The sequence below is a fragment of the Salvia splendens genome, chromosome 11 (genome assembly GCF_004379255.2).
Source record: "Salvia splendens isolate huo1 chromosome 11, SspV2, whole genome shotgun sequence".
In the NCBI taxonomy this organism is placed as follows: domain Eukaryota; kingdom Viridiplantae; phylum Streptophyta; class Magnoliopsida; order Lamiales; family Lamiaceae; genus Salvia; species Salvia splendens.
In genome coordinates, this window is record NC_056042.1 from 6,863,727 (window position 1) to 6,881,777 (window position 18,051).

The 18,051-nt window shown below is 38.2% G+C and overlaps 3 protein-coding genes across 4 annotated transcripts; all 3 read right to left on the reverse strand.

The window, feature by feature from the left end:
* Positions 1 to 7,209: 7,209 nt before the first annotated feature.
* LOC121754356 (putative clathrin assembly protein At1g25240) lies at positions 7,210 to 8,175 on the reverse strand. Its single transcript, XM_042149733.1, has one exon. The coding sequence runs from the start codon at positions 8,173 to 8,175 to the stop codon at positions 7,210 to 7,212; it is 966 nt and encodes a 321-aa protein (XP_042005667.1).
* A 219-nt stretch (positions 8,176 to 8,394) lies between these two features.
* On the reverse strand, positions 8,395 to 12,823 carry LOC121754913 (dynamin-related protein 5A-like). Its single transcript, XM_042150202.1, has 8 exons — positions 12,394 to 12,823; positions 11,792 to 11,983; positions 11,505 to 11,711; positions 10,910 to 11,338; positions 10,570 to 10,797; positions 10,300 to 10,495; positions 8,948 to 9,623; positions 8,395 to 8,814 (listed from the first exon to the last, which is right to left on the reverse strand). The coding sequence occupies exons 1-8, from the start codon at positions 12,742 to 12,744 to the stop codon at positions 8,628 to 8,630; spliced, it is 2,466 nt and encodes an 821-aa protein (XP_042006136.1). The 5' UTR covers positions 12,745 to 12,823; the 3' UTR covers positions 8,395 to 8,627.
* Positions 12,824 to 15,659: 2,836 nt separating this feature from the next.
* Positions 15,660 to 17,480, reverse strand: LOC121754169. Of its 2 annotated transcripts, XM_042149519.1 has the most exons (5): positions 17,398 to 17,480; positions 17,050 to 17,180; positions 16,777 to 16,855; positions 16,571 to 16,693; positions 15,660 to 16,195 (listed from the first exon to the last, which is right to left on the reverse strand). In XM_042149519.1, the coding sequence occupies exons 1-5, from the start codon at positions 17,405 to 17,407 to the stop codon at positions 15,912 to 15,914; spliced, it is 627 nt and encodes a 208-aa protein (XP_042005453.1). In that variant the 5' UTR covers positions 17,408 to 17,480; the 3' UTR covers positions 15,660 to 15,911. The 2 variants fall into 2 exon arrangements, with proteins under 2 accessions (XP_042005453.1, XP_042005452.1); XM_042149518.1 differs by lacking the exon at positions 17,398 to 17,480 and having other exon boundaries at positions 17,050 to 17,321.
* Between the last annotated feature and the right edge of the window lie 571 nt (positions 17,481 to 18,051).

The following is an 18,051-nucleotide window of genomic DNA, read 5'->3' on the forward strand; positions in this document are numbered from 1 at the left end:
GGAGTAAAATTGGAAGAAATAAAAAAAAAAAAAAACAAATTTCAAAATTTCAAATTTTCGGCCGAACCGCCGGTTTACCGCCTGAACCGGCGGTTCAACCTCAAAACCGGCGGTTTTTCCACAAAACCGGCGGGTTGGTCCACGGTTTTCCGACACAAACCGCCGGTTTCTGACCTCACCTAGCACCCTACGCCTGAAAAGCTTCCGGAACCGGCGGAAACCGGTCGGAACCGCCGGTTCAAACCGGCGGTTTTCGTCCAAAACCGGCGGTTTTCGCCTAAAACCGGCGAACCGCCGGTTCATACCAATCCCTACTTTGAACCCCTACGAACCCCTACGAACCCTAGCCGGTCGACCCTTTGAACCGGCGGTTCGAACCGCCGAACCGCCGGTTTTGAACCGCCGGTTCAGGTTCAATATATTGCCGAACCTGAACCGGCCCTTCCGACCCTTCGACCCTTCTGCCGGTTCAACCCGCCGGTTCCGGGCCCGGTTCCGGTTCATGAACCGGCGGGCCCGAACCGGCGGTTAACCGGCGGGCCGGGCCGGATTGTGCATGCCTAGGTCAATGCATTATTGTTTTTGCTTTTTTTATTTACTATTAATTATTGATTTATACTACTTTATTTAATTATGTACATGTTTGAGAATTGTATACTATAAATATGAAATGTAAATATTTTAGATAATCAAATTTTGAATATTTTGAACATTGTGAATTTATGATATTTTTATTACTTTTAGTTATTAATTTAATTTATTTAATTATTTTTATTTTTATCTTTATATATCATTTCAAAACTCATGTGAATTATTCTTCCAAACATTCATGTGAGCCCCTCTTCTGAAAAATTTACTTGAACTAGTTTATTTTATTTATGATTAATTATTATTTTTTATTAATTCTTTATTATTTGCTACTTTTTGAATGTGCTTCATTTTTTCTATATATATCCCACTAAGCATGCAAAACTCTTCACAAACAAACTAACTTTCTTTTCATTCTTGTTGTGATAAATTTGGTTTCATGGATCCAAATTATCCACACTATCGTCCTTGTTTCCCAAACCATCAAAATTTCCAAAATTATCAACAATTATCAGAATACCCAAACTCTCAATTTTCTGCAAATCCAGAGTATTCACAAAACCTTGAATTTTCTCCAAATCTAAGCCAAATTCCTACATCTACTGAAATTCCCACGTTTGGAAATATCACCGGCAATTTGTTCGGAGATGTCCAACAAGCGAACAAAAATCAGAGGAGCTCAAAAAATGTAAGTTGGGGTGTGAAAGAAGATATAGAACTTATGTCTTCTTGGGTCTACGCAAGCGAAGATAGTGTGCGTGGTAAAAATCAGAAGGGAGATACCTTATGGCTAAATGTCCATAAATTGTACTCCATCCGTTTCTCCATAGTTGAGTCATTTTTTCATTTTAGGAAGTTTCCTCATAGTTGAGTCATTTCCCTATATAGTAAATTTTTTCTCTTTCTTACTTTACTCTCTCTTACTTTATTCTCTCTACTTTATTCATTTTCTACTTTATTCTCTCTACTTTTTTCCTTCTCTTACTTTTTTATCTATTTATTTAACACATTCAATATCCCTTTCTTAAACTCTATGCCGAAAAGTTTTGCCTCAACTACGAAGAAACGAAGGGAGTGTCATGAATGCCAAGCACAAAATCCGGATGAAATTAACAAAAGAAATATGGACTCTTTGAAGTGTCGATGGAAACGACTTAACAGAAACGGCAACAAATGGGTGGCTGCTTGCAGAGCTGCCAACGCCCGAAAGAGGAGTGGAATGAGCGACCAAGATGTTGAGAATGAAGCTCATAGCATCTACAAAGGCGACTGAGGCAGCGGCTTTCAAGATTTGATAGTGTTTAATGAAGTTATGAGTAAACATGAGAAGTGGAGTGTTCATGATGCAACACATGTATTTCCTGACAATGAAAATTTTGCTAATGAACAGGATGGTAGCAACTCAAAGAGGACAAAGACTTCTGAATCCGGTGAGTATACTATCCCTTCAAATCCGGAAACTCCCACATCTGGACATTCAACTAGTTCCCGATCTATAGGCAAAGACAAGGCAAAAAGAATAGGAAAAGGCAAGGTAACACAATCTGATTCTATTAATGCACAATGCGCTGCAGATCTTCATGCACTTAGGCTAGCTAAAGATAATGAAAACGAAATAGCAAGGGCTCGACTGCAGCTAGAACGTGTAAAGCTGGATAAGCCCTCTATGAAGATGTACCAAAAAATGTTGCTTAAGTTGTTGGAGAAAGAGCACTTGTCCCCAAAAGATCAAGACATGAAACGCAACCTAACGAAGATTGTGTTTGGAAAATGAATGCTTTTAGTTTGAGATGAGTTTGGTGTGAGAATAAGTTATGTAATATTAGTTTGGTGTGATCTTAGTTGTAGTAATATTCGTATGGTGTGTTTTTATTTATGTAATGTTAGATTTGTGTGATCTTAATTTGCTTCATTTGGATCTTTGTTTGCACTTTATGTAATATAAATTTATGTAATATAAATTAGTGTCACAAGCATTTTCTGCAAAATTAAGTGGGATGTCACAAGCATCTTTTTTACCAGATGCATTTGCAGATATGAGTTTGATACATGTGCATTTACCAGTAAAAATAATTATTAAGATGTCACGAACATTACTTCTCTATCACATGCAAAATTAAGTGGGACGTCAGAAACTATGTGTCACATGCATTTTCTTGCAAAAGTGATTGAAATGTCACAAACGTAATTTCTTTATCACATGCATTTTCAGGCAAAAGTGATTGATATGTCACAAGCGTAGTTTCTTTATCACATGCATTTTCTGGCAAAAGTGATTGATATGTCACAAGCGTAGTTTCTTTATCACATGCATTTTCTGGCAAAAGTGATTGATATGTCACATGCATTACTGCAAGTGTGTCTATCACATGTCTAGGTGAAAATATGAATTCTATGCCACTTGTAAACACTATTTAGTTTATAAATAGCTTGTGATTTCTTTTTGAAGATAACACCAAATACTCACTCCACTTCCAAAAAATGTCTTGCAGTGAAAACTCATCATTTTCATCAGATTCAAGTTCTGATGATTCAAATACCATTGCACTCAATCAATGGGAAGAACGAGTTTCTCAACAAAATCATCAAACTTATACAATTGTTGAGAATATGTTATCTAACATTCCCAATCTAACTGCAGGGGTCCAAGCTTCTAGAGTCAGAAAAAGGTATTGTGAAAGGCAACGCGAGAGTGGTGTTGAGCGTTTGATCAATGACTATTTTGGTCCCAACCCAATGTACGGACCAGAGGTGTTCTGACGCCGATTTCGCATGCACAAATCCGTATTCCTTCGGATAGTAGAAGCTGTAACTGCTAACGATGAGTATTTTTTCAGGAGAGACGCGATACTGCTGGGAGACAAAGTTTGTCCTCTTTACAGAAGTGTACAGGAGCTATGCGGGTGTTGGCGTATGGGACATCATCCGATGTCGTCGATGAATATTTGCGGATGAGTTCAACGGCGACAAGAGATTCTCTAATGCATTTTGTTGACGGTGTTATTTCATGTTTTGGTGCCACATATCTTAGAAGACCTAGTGAACAAGATATGGCTAAACTTCTATATGTAGCAGATCAACGTGGTTTCCCAAGCATGATAGGGAGTATAGACTGCATGCATTGGCAGTGGAAAAATTGTCCTAACACATGGGCTGGACAATATACATGGAGAAGTGGAAAGCCAACGATCATTTTGGAAGTTGTGGCATCATACAACTTATGGATATGGCATGCATTCTTTGGGACTCCAGGTTCGTGCAATGATATTAATGTACTCCATTGGTCTCCTATTTTTGATGATGTCTTAGAAGGTCGAGCACCATATGTTAATTACGTTGTGAATGGTCATCAATATAATAGGGCGTATTATCTTACTGATGGCATATATCCTGCATGGGCTACATTTGTCAAGTCAATCACTTCTCCACAAACTCAAAAGCATAAGTTGTTTGCTCAACACCAAGAGTCTACTAGAAAAGATGTTGAGCGAGCATTTGGAGTCCTACAAGCACGTTTCGCATTTTTGCGAAGGCCGTGTCTTGTATGGGATAAGATTTTGATGGGAAAAATTATGATGGCTTGTATCATCATGCATAATATGATAGTACAAGATGAACGTGTTACATATCAAAATTATTATGATGGCACTGAGTTTATTCAAGATACTCATACAAGAGTACATGAAGAAAATGTTGAAGCCTTTTGCTATTCCACTCAACGGATCGGGAGCTTGTCATCATTTATGACTAATCGAGCTCAACTCCGCAATAGAGAAGCTCATATTGCTCTTCGAGAAGATTTGATTGAGCACATTTGGATTAAATTTGGCACAAACAATTAAATATGTACTAATGTTTATCTTGTTTAAGCTTGCTTTTTTTTCACTCTTCATTTGTATTTTGGTTTGTTTATTTCTATTATCGCCTTGTATTTTTAATGTGTGTAATTTATTATTATATTGTGCTTTAATTATTTAAATATCTAATATTTTCTGTTTTAAATTTGAATCATATACTTTTTTATTACAATTTATAGACATTATTTAAAATATCTAAATTAATTATAAATCAAAATATTAATATAAAATATATGAAAAAGAAAATATTTAATTGGGTTGGGTTGGGGTCACTGATGAAAGTAAAAAGTTGATGGGGGTTGAATTGAGGGAAGGTTGTGTATGTGGAGGATAGAGAAATGAATATTTTATTAAAAGGTTGATTGGGGTTGGGTTGGGTGAATGTCACGGATGAAGATAGTCTAAGCTCCTTCATGATTTCCTCGTTAGTTTCGGTTATGTGCAACTTGTAGTAGCCCAGCAGCGAATGGTTCTGCGCCGCAGATGCAACATCCGACATGTCATCTACTCCGTCGGCTCAACGCGATTGGGCTTCTAACTCGCTCGTCTGTGCCTTCCCTTTCTGCTTGGTCGGTTTCACGCCCATTGGGCCCCGAGGGGTAGACAGACTCTCCTCCTGGGCTTCGCTCAAGTCGATCGGCTCAGCTTCGCCGCTGCTGGTGTAGCTCCAAAAGACGTTGAGCCACGACCTCTTCGGCATGTTCGCTACCAACCTCGCTTGGAATTTTGGGATCTCCTTCAGAACGAGATAGGCCTCCTAGTGCCTGAAGGGTAGGCACACAGTTGGACATATACTCTGCGCATCATAAGCTCTTTGAAATCCTCCGGGCTCTATCCACTGCCCATCATTAATATGAAACTTAGGGATTCAAGACACATATGTTTACTCCGGACTTGCTCTTGCAAATATTTCAATAACCCAACAAGAAATGAAAAATAAAAATGGTGGAAATAAAAGAAGATGAATGTGTAATGATTTAGATAGATGCTTAGAACCTATGGATCTTCTACAAAATAATGAAGACAACCCAAAGCAACTTTCACCAAAGCAAGAATTTAATGGCTCAATAAAAAACTAGCAACATAAGAACTCGAATTGCATACCTTCACATTCAATCTAAATCCGACAGTAGATTAAAATGCAACCACAAAGGATTGTGATAAATCTTCAAAGATGAAAATGGATGCTCAAATTTGAGACTTTGTTCTACAATATCATCCAAAAACTGGCATGAAATGAACCTTAACAAGATTATCTATACTAGGAGTCCAAAAGGAACAAATATAACAAAGTCTTGGTCAAAAAGACACATCACGGACGAAACGCTCGATCGGCCGTTTCCCAAGGCTCATTTCGCCCGGCCGGGTGAACTATTTGGACAAAAAAACAAAAAAACATGACATTTGACGAAAATGCCCGGTTGGGCATTTTCTAGTTGGCAAAACGTCCGCCCGTGCAAACTTTCTGGGCTGCACGACTTTCGTAAAACGATCATAACTTCCTCATCTGGGATCCGATTGAGGCGTGCAAGGTATCCACTTTAAGCTTTTTCGAATACAAAGACAATGATAGTCTTTGACGAGCATTTATGAAAATCGTTGTTCAAATCTGACACGCTTGGCTCATTGTTACTTCTTCATCTCACTTTCCCTTAGTTTAGCGCTAACCAGATTCACATCAATCATCCTCAGGTTGTTTTGGTGGAGATCCTGCCATCTAACATTTTCGAGCTTCATGCGATCCCAATGCTTGCGGAGCTCGTCGGGAGTTTGGATCTTTGCCCTGCAGGCTTCACATGTTCGTATATATCCCTGATACGCCCCCAGAACCCTCCCCTCACCTGCTGGTTGGACACAATCGGATCCTCAGAGATGTCGACCCAACATTGCGCTAGAGCTATCGACTCCTGTGGAGAGTAGTTCACTCTTTTATCCCTCTTTCACTCGACGCAAGCACAGACGTCTGGACTCCTTTTTTCCTTCCACATCCCCCTCGCCTTCTCCTTTCCCTTCGGCTGGGGAGTGGGATTCTCCTTCGGAGGAGATAGTTGTATGTCAAACAGCTCGTACTTGTCCATGCCAAAGGTCGGGTCGGTCACCGAAATAGCTATGGATCCGTCCGAGGGGTACAACTGGGGGGAGTACCGAGCATCGTTGGTCGATAGACTTAGTCGTCGTAATGCGGATTGTACCCCCATCCGTAGCTTCACTGGTTGTAATTTTGGGTTGTCTGCGGAATTAAGGGTCTACTGGCCCCGACATAGGCATTGCCGTGATATGGAGGGAAGCCGTGGTATGGGTGACCGCCGAAGTATGTGGTAATGGGGTATTGGTTGTTTCCGCCGAAATTGCGGAGAAATTCCACCGGAATTCATTATTAGAACTAGAGACAGAGTAAAAGAAATTGTAGAGAAGAGTATGAGAGGAGTGAGGTTAAAAATGAAAGGGATCGGCGCCTAGATCGGCGGTGTCTCGCCACAGTGGACGGCGATCGGCGCGATTGTCTCAGTGGCGCCAATCACATTTGGCGTCGATTACCGCGCCTAAGACAAGAGGAGCGGTGAGATAATCGCCATGAAGAATCAGTTCGATACCAAGAGAAGAAAGCCACACGGAAAACGTATATATATGAGGTTTAGGTAGATTTAAAGATCTAAGTAAAGAAGTTAGATCAATATTGAATATTTAAAGTATGAATTAGTAATTTGTTGCCAACAGAGAACATACATGCAGCATAGTATAGACAAATGAATTGGGGGCCAATCTAAAACAAGGTAATCAAATCAGGCGCTTCTGCAATTCTACTCTCATGTTGCTGCTGACCACAGCTTACCGCCACAGAATCTTCCTCAAATCTCTCCCATTCCTGTGTGACCACCGTCTTCATCTCCACCTTCTCCTTCCTCAATCCCTCCACGATCTCCTCCAGTTCCCTTATCCCCTCCTCCGGGATCCGATCGATCACCGGAAACTCGGCCGCGTTCGCGATCCGAATCTCCCTACACACGTCCAGGAAGTCCGCCAGCTCGTTCCCCTGCCGCGTCGCGTTCCGCACCACGCGCAGCGCCATCGCCGCCTCCGCCCTCCCCGCCGAGTAGATGTTCAGCAGCACCGTCGCGATGCCGCGGCATATCTTGCCGTACACCTCGTACAACTCCACCACCACCCCTTCCATGACGTCCAGCACGAGCGGAGCGAAGGCCGCGGCCGGCGCGGGCCTGATCGCGACGAGGAGGTCGATCAGCCCCTGGAGGCTCTGCAACATGAGCAACTCCTGATTCATGTCGCATGCGTCGCGGCGGTGGAGGAGGAACGCGGTGGCGGATTTGTGGTCGAGGAAGGCGTAGTAGGCGCGGACGAAGGGGTCGAAGGGGGAGGAGACGTCGTCGGGGGCGCGGAAGGAGGAGAGGTCGAAGGGGAGGCGGCCGATGGAGGAGGGGGAGGGGGAGTTGAGGAGGGCGTGGGTGAGGAGGAGGCCTTTAAGGGCCACGGGCCAGCTGCGGGTTTTCGAGATGCGGGAGGCGAGGGAGCGGAGGATGGGGGAGAGGTTGGAGGGGGACAGGCGGAGCCAGTGGCGGACGCGGTCGATGTTGCGGCGGGAGGAGGTGGGGTGGTGGGACGTGGCGCGGATGACGGCCTTCTCGATGTCCGGGTGGCTGCGGGAGAGGCTCGCCTGCCAGAGGCTGCTCTGGTCCTTGAGGGCGTCCGAGGCTCGCTTCCATAGCCTCATTTTCCGCTGCTCTGCCTTTTCTTTTTTTTTTTTTTTTATTTTAATATTTTTAGGTAAGTGTTTGATTTGGTTTGCCTTTTTTTAGTTTCTGAATTGGAAATGGGAATGGTGTTGGAATGAGGAGACGCGTTTTGCGGTTGGGGAGCCGTCTATGGAATTTGTAATTCCAACTATCCCAGACGTGTCACATTCATGCACATTATTTATTACAATACAATATATCAAAATAGCTATTTTAATATGTTTATTTAGTTAAAAGTGAGATGAAACCAGTAGACTAACAATGTCATCCATCTGTTTCAAAACAGAAAGGTCGGACCTCCTCTGTTGCATATGATGATTTCACCAGTTGTGAACTCAAAAGTTTGGACAGCATCAAGTGACTTCTATCAAATTACATACCTTTAGCAAACTAAGATTTCTCTGTGGGGAGAGTTTGAGAAGTTTTTCTGTCACAGTGATCTGGCAACGTTCTTGAACTCGTTCAAGCAGGAATGCAGTGTTTTCTGGCGCTTTTGAAGTGATTGCTTTTCGTTCTGAAGTATATCAATAACTTCAGGTGCAACGAACATGTCCATGAATTTCACATCAGTAACAGCAAACAAATCCAATCCGAGCACAACCATAAGCCTCTCGCGGCTGCATTAGAGCAAAGAGCTTATGTCAATCAAGACAAATGTGAACAAAAGCTAGCATTTTGAATCGAAAAAGTGAAATGCTATCAGCAAAAAACATCAGGCACTTTATAAATATAGTGAAAGAGTTATGTTACCAAGGTGTGAGGAATCCTGAGTTTAAACTTGATGCAACACCCCTCTCAACCAGAACTTCACGAATTCCGGCAAAATGTTGAGCAGCACATGAACATATCTCTGTGTATACTGATCCTGAACCTGCTCCACCAGAAAACAGGACACCACCATTTTGGGTTCTGAAGTGAGCCAAATTCTTGTTATTGCCTGCAATTCTAGCTTGCCGTTTCCTAGCTCCAACTTCAACACAATTACTGGGTTCTTTCTTTACCACGTAGTTTCCATCACATGGTTGATCAGGTGATGGGGTCTCAGGCACAGTCATCTGACATTCTTTTAGGACTTCTCTAGATTCAATCATTTTTCCTGGAGTTGTTTCATCTTTTCCTGGGGGGATGTTTTCTGGCTGGTCAATGATTTCCCGACGAGCTATATGCCCTCCATCTGACAGATCAAAAGCAAATGAGCTAGTTTGGACTTTATTTCCACGGTAAATAGAGTTTACACTGGAACTGAAACTCCCAGAGATGTCACTCTCGTAGCAAATTAGAGAGTATGGACTTGTGACTGAATCCAGATGGTGCCGAACTACTTGTTTGCATTGCTTGGCAAGATCCTTTACAAAGCTGTAGTAAGAGTGTCTCAAAGCAGCAAGGAAACCAACAAACCCGTCCATGTCTCCAGCTTGCTGACCATCTTAACAAAATTAAGGCAAATGAAAAGAGTAAGTCATGTAATTTGTAATCAGCTAAAACTAGATCTTTGCTCTTGTTTCCTAAGAGGAGAAAGGGGCATATGAATTACAGAATAGGGAGGAAAAAGGATCATATTAAAACATGCAACTTTTTAAAAAAGTAAATAATTTTAGAAGTCTAAACTATAAAACAAAGGTTTAGGGGTATTATCAATGATGGAGAGCTGGAAGATGCTACTCCCTCTATCCCTGAAAATTTGTCACTTATTTCCATTTTCATCCATCCTAAAAATTTGTCACCTTTCACTTTTACTATTTTTTGTAGTAGACCCTACATTCTACTAACTCATTCTCACTCACATTTTATTATAAAACTAATATATAAAAGCAGGACTCACATGCCACTAACTTTTTCAACCCACTTTTTATTGCATTTCTTAAAACCCGCCGGATCAAATAGTGACAAATTATTAGGGACGAAGGGAGTAGTTTTTAACTAAGCATAACTAATATGTTGGGGGACACTATATCCTTGATCATACTATCTAATAGCCACAATCAACAATTGTGTATTGCAAGGTGATAAACATGTACGTATTGAACTCCATAGAGCGACCATAGAATAAATTTGTCATTAAGAAACTATGAACTGATAAAATTTTGTGGTTCTAAACTTACATCCTGTGTGATGATGGCGGTTTCTCTCAATGGCAATATCAAAAAGATTGCACAAGACAAAAGCAAGGCGGTCACATGCTGTGTCCAGAAGAGGAGCAAGCCACAACTTAGCTGCAGTACGAGCAATCTCTGCAGCTGCCTCTGAAACTCCTCTACTCCCATTCCGGCCAGCATGTGCAAGTAAGATATTTGCCACCTGCCAAATAACCAGGGAAGGAATTCTTAACATAAATATTTTACTAAAAACTATTTTGCATTGATGATATGCACCTTCTCTCTTGACACCACTGGACATTCCATAGAATAGGTGGCCATGCGAAACTCATGGATTACTCTTTCAAATGCAGCACCACCATAAAGACGAAGAGTTGAATTGGGAGGCTTTGTATCTGTGCTAACACCAGGCCAACCACCTATGCCACTCTCAAGTTTTTCTTCTTCTGTTGTTTTCCCCCATTGTTCTGGTGCTGGATCAGCTGCTCCATCAAGAAGTGATTCCTTCAAGGATTACAGTAAATACAATCACAATCTTTACAAACAAATCAACATCATAGCAATGAGGCTCAATTTGCAAAACTGAAATATTCTTATATTAAGTTAGAATATACACCAGATGGTTGCTCAGAGATGCAGTATGCAACATAGCAGATCTGCGAAGGTGCGCGACATCAGAAGTTCCCTGTATTTTGACCTCCATTCTAGTCAACTCAGCGGTTACCTCACTACAACGTTGTTCTAATAAGGCCAATGTAGAAGGGGCAGCCTCCTTATACCTCTTCTGTAGTTCAGATTCTAAATAATCCCTAAGACAGCCAAACCCTATGTGGGATCTATACTTTTCTTCATCAAATCCACCTTTGACTGCATCACGTAAATGGTGTATCACTTCTGTATCTACCTGAGATATTTTCCTACGAAACTCGTCATTTGACACTATACTTTTATCCTTTGGAAGAGCAACAAAAAAGGGTCGAGTGTTCTCTCCAAGGTATCCGCCCGCACTTAAATAGCTGTCCACTTCCCAACGGTCACTGAACTCCTGCAAATTCAAAGTTTTACTCATCTTTCTCAAGTTTTCCACTATATTTGCAACAAAGAAGTAAAGGATGAAGAAAACTTGACTAACTCAAGACATAGAAGCGCACTCTAAAACTATTTATTCCTTTTTCTTCTCTAAAACTAATCCTACAAAATACATAACATACCTTGAGTCGGTTATCAAATTTGGAGACAACAACAAATGTGCGCTTGAAGGTTGGATCTAGCTCACGTATTGAGTCCAACCACAAAGATGAACACCATTCAACACTACTCTGTTGAAGAAATAAAATAATACGATGAGGTGGACTAGCCAAGGATTTGACCATCGACAAAATATCATCTGGTGTACTCTCTGGTTCACCCTTCTTTGCCTGTTATACAACATCAGGAAATAAGTTGCGAACATAAACAAAGAAACCTTTCATAAAAATATTCAAGTTTCCTTGTGTACCTTGAGAATAAAACCTGGAGTATCTATAATGGTAAGGTTAGGACAATGTGCATATTCCACTCTCATAACAATGGGCTTAGCTGAAACTGCAGTTTTGGTCTCCCTCAAAAGTGCTTCAGTACGAGATTTTATGGTATCTGCAATCGCTGTAGATGATACCATTTCGTTCCCATATTCTTCAGAATCCTCATCCTGCTCCACTAACCAGATTACTACTCACTCAAAACAAGCAAGGGTTTGTTTTATTCATTTAAATATTTTCAAGTGCGCACTTAAGTCAAATCTGATTAATCGCCAGAAACGTTCATGAACGGCTTATCCATATGATGCTAACTCAAATCCAAGAGTAACTAATTTACTGATTCAACCATTCCCTAAAATGTTCACAATAGTGGTCGGAGTTATAAACACTTGAATCCAGAACATTTGAACATAGGGTTAAATATCATATCAACGTGTTGAAGCATCGTATTCTAAATACAAAGGAAATCGTTGATTCAATTCGAATTTGGAAATAACTCAATCAAATTATTAGAACTTTGTGTACAGCAAATTCACCACGGATAGTAAAACTACGAAGAAATAGGAGGAACGTTAGGGACCTGAAATCGGCAGCGAGGCTCAAGCGCATTGGAGTCGTGAATCATCTGTAAAATGAGAGGGCGCCGAGTGCCCATTTCGACTTCACGCACATTGAATCGGAACCCTAGGAGCGCTTCAAGCAGTGAGCTCTTGCCGTCGGACTGGCCTCCCAGCGCTACGATTTCGGGGATCGGGAGCTTCTCTCCGAAGGCGACGGCGGCGGCCTGAAGGCGGTTGTAGGCCTCAAATCTCCGTTTGTTGGAAGTGTCCATAGCCTGATGCTGTTGCTTGTGTTTCCTAGAAGCCGACTTCTCGGCTGAAGGCGTTTTGGATGCAGAGGTGAGGAAGTCGCGGCTGCCGTCGGTGGCCATTGGATCGGAATTTGAAATGGTGGCGTCGCGATTTTATGGAAACGGATGTTTCAAATTTTGAATTTGTGCGCTACTTCTACTTGCCGTTGAAATGTTTATAAAATAATTTCCCAATTTATTCTTTATTAGTATAAAAATAATGTTTTTTGAAATAGGCATTTTTTCTCTTTTTTTTGTTTTTGTGTTTATGTAGTGTATTTAATGTTTTTATTTCAGTATTTTACTTTTTCTATTTTATTTTGTAAATAAGCTCCCTTTATAACTATTATTCATAAAATTACACATTATAGATTTTTAATAATTGGTAATATAAGATATTCTATATCTTAACTTATTTAGTAAGAATACAATTTTTTATTATTTTTAATTTAAAATAATATACTTCATAAGGATTGTCACCATGATACTCCTGAGTACAGAATTTTTCTCCTGACTTTACAATTTATGCTTGGGCAATATATTTATAGTGAATGCCTATGGCATTTTGACTCAAAAATTGTCTTTCATCGTGCTGTATTTCAAATCTATTTTCAGCAGTCTTGTAAATCTATTTTCAAACCTCTTGTTATTTTCTTTATGTCTAAATTCAAATATCTGATCGGTGTAAGTTTGATGCCACTCTGATGTTATGTTATATTCAGGCAAATGTCTTCTACAAAACTTGTAGATCAAAAACCACAACATCAAAGGAAAAATGATAATCCTTGATGACAAAAAAAACATCAATATGCATATTGTGATTTCACAATATTTGCAAAAGCAAAATCATGTAAGGCATTCCGATACAAAATATTTTCGGCGTGTTTTTAGCGTCATCAGCGTTTACTATTGAAAAAAGATTATTGCATATTTGCATACATATTTGTAGAAAATGGGTTTATCGCATTAATAGAAAAATTTATCAAAAATAAATAAAACGACAGATGAAAACTAAATCGAGGGTGACACATAATAATATATAATTAAATGAAAAATTGAATGAAAATATAGTACAGTATAACAACATTTATTCGCAATTATTGTAAAAAGCACTAACTATATAATCATTCTTTTGTGGCAAGTTAATTAGGTGTTTTTAGATTTTAAGTAACAAAACTCATCAACGTTCACAAGGGACAAAAAGTTACATGACGATCATTCTTGTTTGATGCATATTTATTGTTTATTTTATTCTATATATCTAATTTAATTTTAATATATTAAATATATTATTAATATTTTAAATTATACTCTCTCCATCTCACAATATAAGCCACATTTGATGTGGACACAGATTTCAAGAAATATAAATAATAGTGGGTTGGAAAAGTTAATGGAATATTGATCCACTCTTTTATATTGATTTTAGTATAATAGAATGTGAATAAGTGAGTTAGTAGAATGTGAGACATACTTATCATTTATGGTAAAAATGAAATGTAACTCTTATTGTGGGACAGATAAAAATGGCAAAATGTGACTCTTATTGTGAGACGAAGGGAGTAATATTTATAAAAATCAAAATTTAATTTGTTCATTTTCTCTATAATTTTAGTAAATACTAACTAATTGAATTTTGATTATTATGAATTTTTTAAAATAAAAAATGGTAATAATAATTTTTTTTAATATATAAATAATAAACTGAATATATAAAATAGAATAAATAATGTTAAAGGTGCGTAAACGGAGATAATGGTAACATAAAGCATATCATTTCCCACGTACAAACTAGATTAATAACTAAATCCTTAATTCTTAATACTAATAACAATTCCACCCCAATAGTTACGTGAAAATCTATAAACAAGTCCATGATAAAATAAACATTTATAAATAACGAAATCATGGTAATTAGTAATATCAACTTCATGTGGAATTATGAACTGACACAATCCATTGATTTGTTAATAATACAAGTTCAAAAAAAAACATGTGGGCTGCCACAGAAACGTCATTTAGATTTTCATACCTTCCACCTTCCCCTCCCAATATAATTGAGATTTTGTGTCAAACATTTGAGAAAATTTAAAATAAACCTAACAGCTGTTCCTCACTAATTCTACTTTCCAAGAGAAATTGACGGCAACCACCTAATTATTAATTAAAGCATTAACCTAATGATCATCTAATGTAAATCTTGAAATTCTTTTAGCTAGCTAGTCAGCCTCACTTTGCAAAGAAAATACATCCCTTTTTCACCTTTGTATTCTTTTCAGAACACATGATAAGTTTTTTTAGTTCTTTCCTTAGAATCACATCTCAAATAATAAAAATCACGATTCTATTGATGAATCCATCTACTGTCTTTGTCGATTGCACTTAAAAATGATAATTATTTGTAAAAAAAATTTGCATTAAAATCAGCAATTTATAAATTAGGGATTTTCTTTACAAATGATATAGAGAATTTTAGAAGATATGTTAAGTTTATTTTTTGATGTGATGGTAAAATTAGTTAGGACTTTAAGAATGCCAAAGTTGAACAAATTGACCCTACGAACAAAACGACACACTAACTACTCTGACTTTTACCATTTTTAATTCAATTTGATTAATTCAACTTAGGTGAACAAGTGCAATTATTTGGAATTCGTACATATAATAAATAATTGCATCAGTTTTACCCAATATGACTATTGAGGATGTGACTATATATACGTATACAGTGCTTGCATATACTGTTAGTACTGACTAATTTCTTATTGAATGTTTGACATAAATGAGCTTCTGTCTTTCCACAATGACATGCTTAATTGTGCGCTATTTACTTTGTTAAATCTTTAAATTATTAATTCGAAGAATGTTGTATGTAGAAATGGTATAATTGTGTGTACATTAGTAGTTCATGGCATATTAATCCACCAAAAGGCATAAATTTAATAGTACTACTATTAAACGAAAAAAAAAACACGATTCCTTGCTCTGACGATCACTTAACTTTAATTTAAGTCTAACATTTCAGATTGCATAAAAACAACTAATTAATATAGTAACTACATTACATGCTTGCAATATATGCATAAATATGTATACACATATTTGAATATAAAGTACTCGATTTTCTAGTCTCTATTTTGGATTGTATCTTTCCCATTGCGATCTTTTAAACGAACAAGTGCATAGGATCCTCACCATATCCAAATCTTGCATGAAAAATTGTACAAGAAATTAATGTATTGCTCTCTTCAATCTCTTGTCCGAATTATAGTAATTGTGCCTCTCCCTTGTGTATGAATTTTTGTGAAGGCCACCACAGCCTTGCCGGACAGACCTGGTCCATCTGGCGAGACTAGCGGCCGACAAGCAAAGTCTCCTACAGGGTGTCGTACTGGCCGCGTGGGGGTCATTAGGATTCTCTCGTTGATGTCGTTTAGTGTCATGTCCCCTTCAAATCCCCCCGGCTTCACTAGAGCAAAAGGGTACACCACTTTTGCTACCACCCTCTTTTTTCTTTTATCGCCGCTACCACCTGATACAATTTAATTAGCATTTACTCTGATCGATTAATTAAAAGTAACACTATTTATTTTGAATACGAAGTAAAGACTAATTTAATTTGGCCAACTTGAAGTATAGCTTGACTTTAAACTGAAAAAGGAATATATTTATAACGAGTGAAATTATTTTAAAGAATTTGTCCATCAAAGATTTATGACGTACAGTCTTTCTTTATGAATCAAAGTCTAAAGAAAAAGGAAATATCTCTCTATTGCCTAGCGAGGAAAAGACAAGTGCAGGCAGGGAGGGACAAAGCAGGATTCTAATTAAGGAAAGAAATCTAACTCCAACAAAATTACTAAAATTGATTCTTAACTTCTATAGATAGAGAAAGAAAAGAAGTTACCAGAAGCATAAAAACTGGGGTCTATGCAATATAGACTTCCTTTCTCAGGTGATTCTTTGTGAGAAGACACTGATGATGAATCATATGTTTCCGAAACTGCTGTCTCCTCGGGCGTTTTCAATTCTGTTACACATTCTATTTTTAGTAACAAAATTGAATTTGTGATTAAACAATAATTTGAAAACTAATCAGAAGAGATCAATTACCTGAAACGGTGTCGCATTCGGTCGTTTGAGTGAGTGTGCTGTTGAAATTTTCGATCAGATTCGACGTCCAGCAATTCTCCTGTATGTATATGTATTCACAGGGATGAACAGTAATCGATAATCAAATGCAAACTCTAAATATTGCACAAACTTCAAACTATGACTGTTAGAAAATGTTTACGGGTGACAAAATAACTGCAACAAAAAATTTCAAAATGGTTGACGCTGTGTTATATCAAAATCTTGAAATTTTACACATCGAGAGAGAGATACCATGATCCTTCTTCGCTTGGAGCTGAATTCAAAGAGCACATCTTGGAGATATCCGGTGGAGAAATGATCGCAATCATCATTGATAAATGACGATTGATCGTATTGCTCGAATTGTAGGGTTCTTTCCATATCTGCGATCAAATCGGAGTTCATCAGGCGCATGCGTACGTGTAGAGAGAGACTGTGTGTGAGTGTGTTTATAGAATTGTTTGCAAAGAGAAAGAGAAAAGAGAGAAATTAAGAAAAGTAATTAAATGTGGTACTAGTATATAATTAAAGGTAAAAGAGAGGAAGAAGAAAGAAGGGAAAAGGGGAAAAGTGAGGAGGGGTGGATGAAGAAGAACATACAACTAGACATGTCTGCGTTGAAAACTCCAATGTTGTGGAAATCCCAAGCTGTGGAAGAAACTCTGACCTTATTATAAACTGCTGCTGAAAGCTATGGACTCGACTCTACTTTTATACTGTATCTTGTTGAAATGTTTCACTTATTTTTAAATTGGACAAACTGCTGAATAACTCATGAAATATGATCTAACTTTAGTCAATTTTATATTTTTCGAAATTTAGAAAAAAATTAAATTATGAAATACGGTATGAAAATTCCGCAATTATCTCATCTGCCTTATTTTTAGCAAAGTATGTGATGATGTACTGCCGAATTAAATATTTCACCAACTACATAAACATGTACGTCATCCTAAAGAAGTGAGTTATAGCATAGTTATAACACTTCCATATTTAAAACTGGTTGCTACATCATCATATATTTCTCCAGACATAAAACATATATAATCTTAGGGGTGTGATCATTTGCTAACTTTTCTTAAATTGCTAACTTGCTAACTCATCAATGCAATTTATTAAAAATGTTAACACGATAATACTGAAATGTCAACATAAACTTGAGTTGATATTTTAATACATTATGTTGACATTGATATTTAAAAGTCAACACAATTTATTAAGATGTCAACAAAAATACGTGATCGTGTTGACATT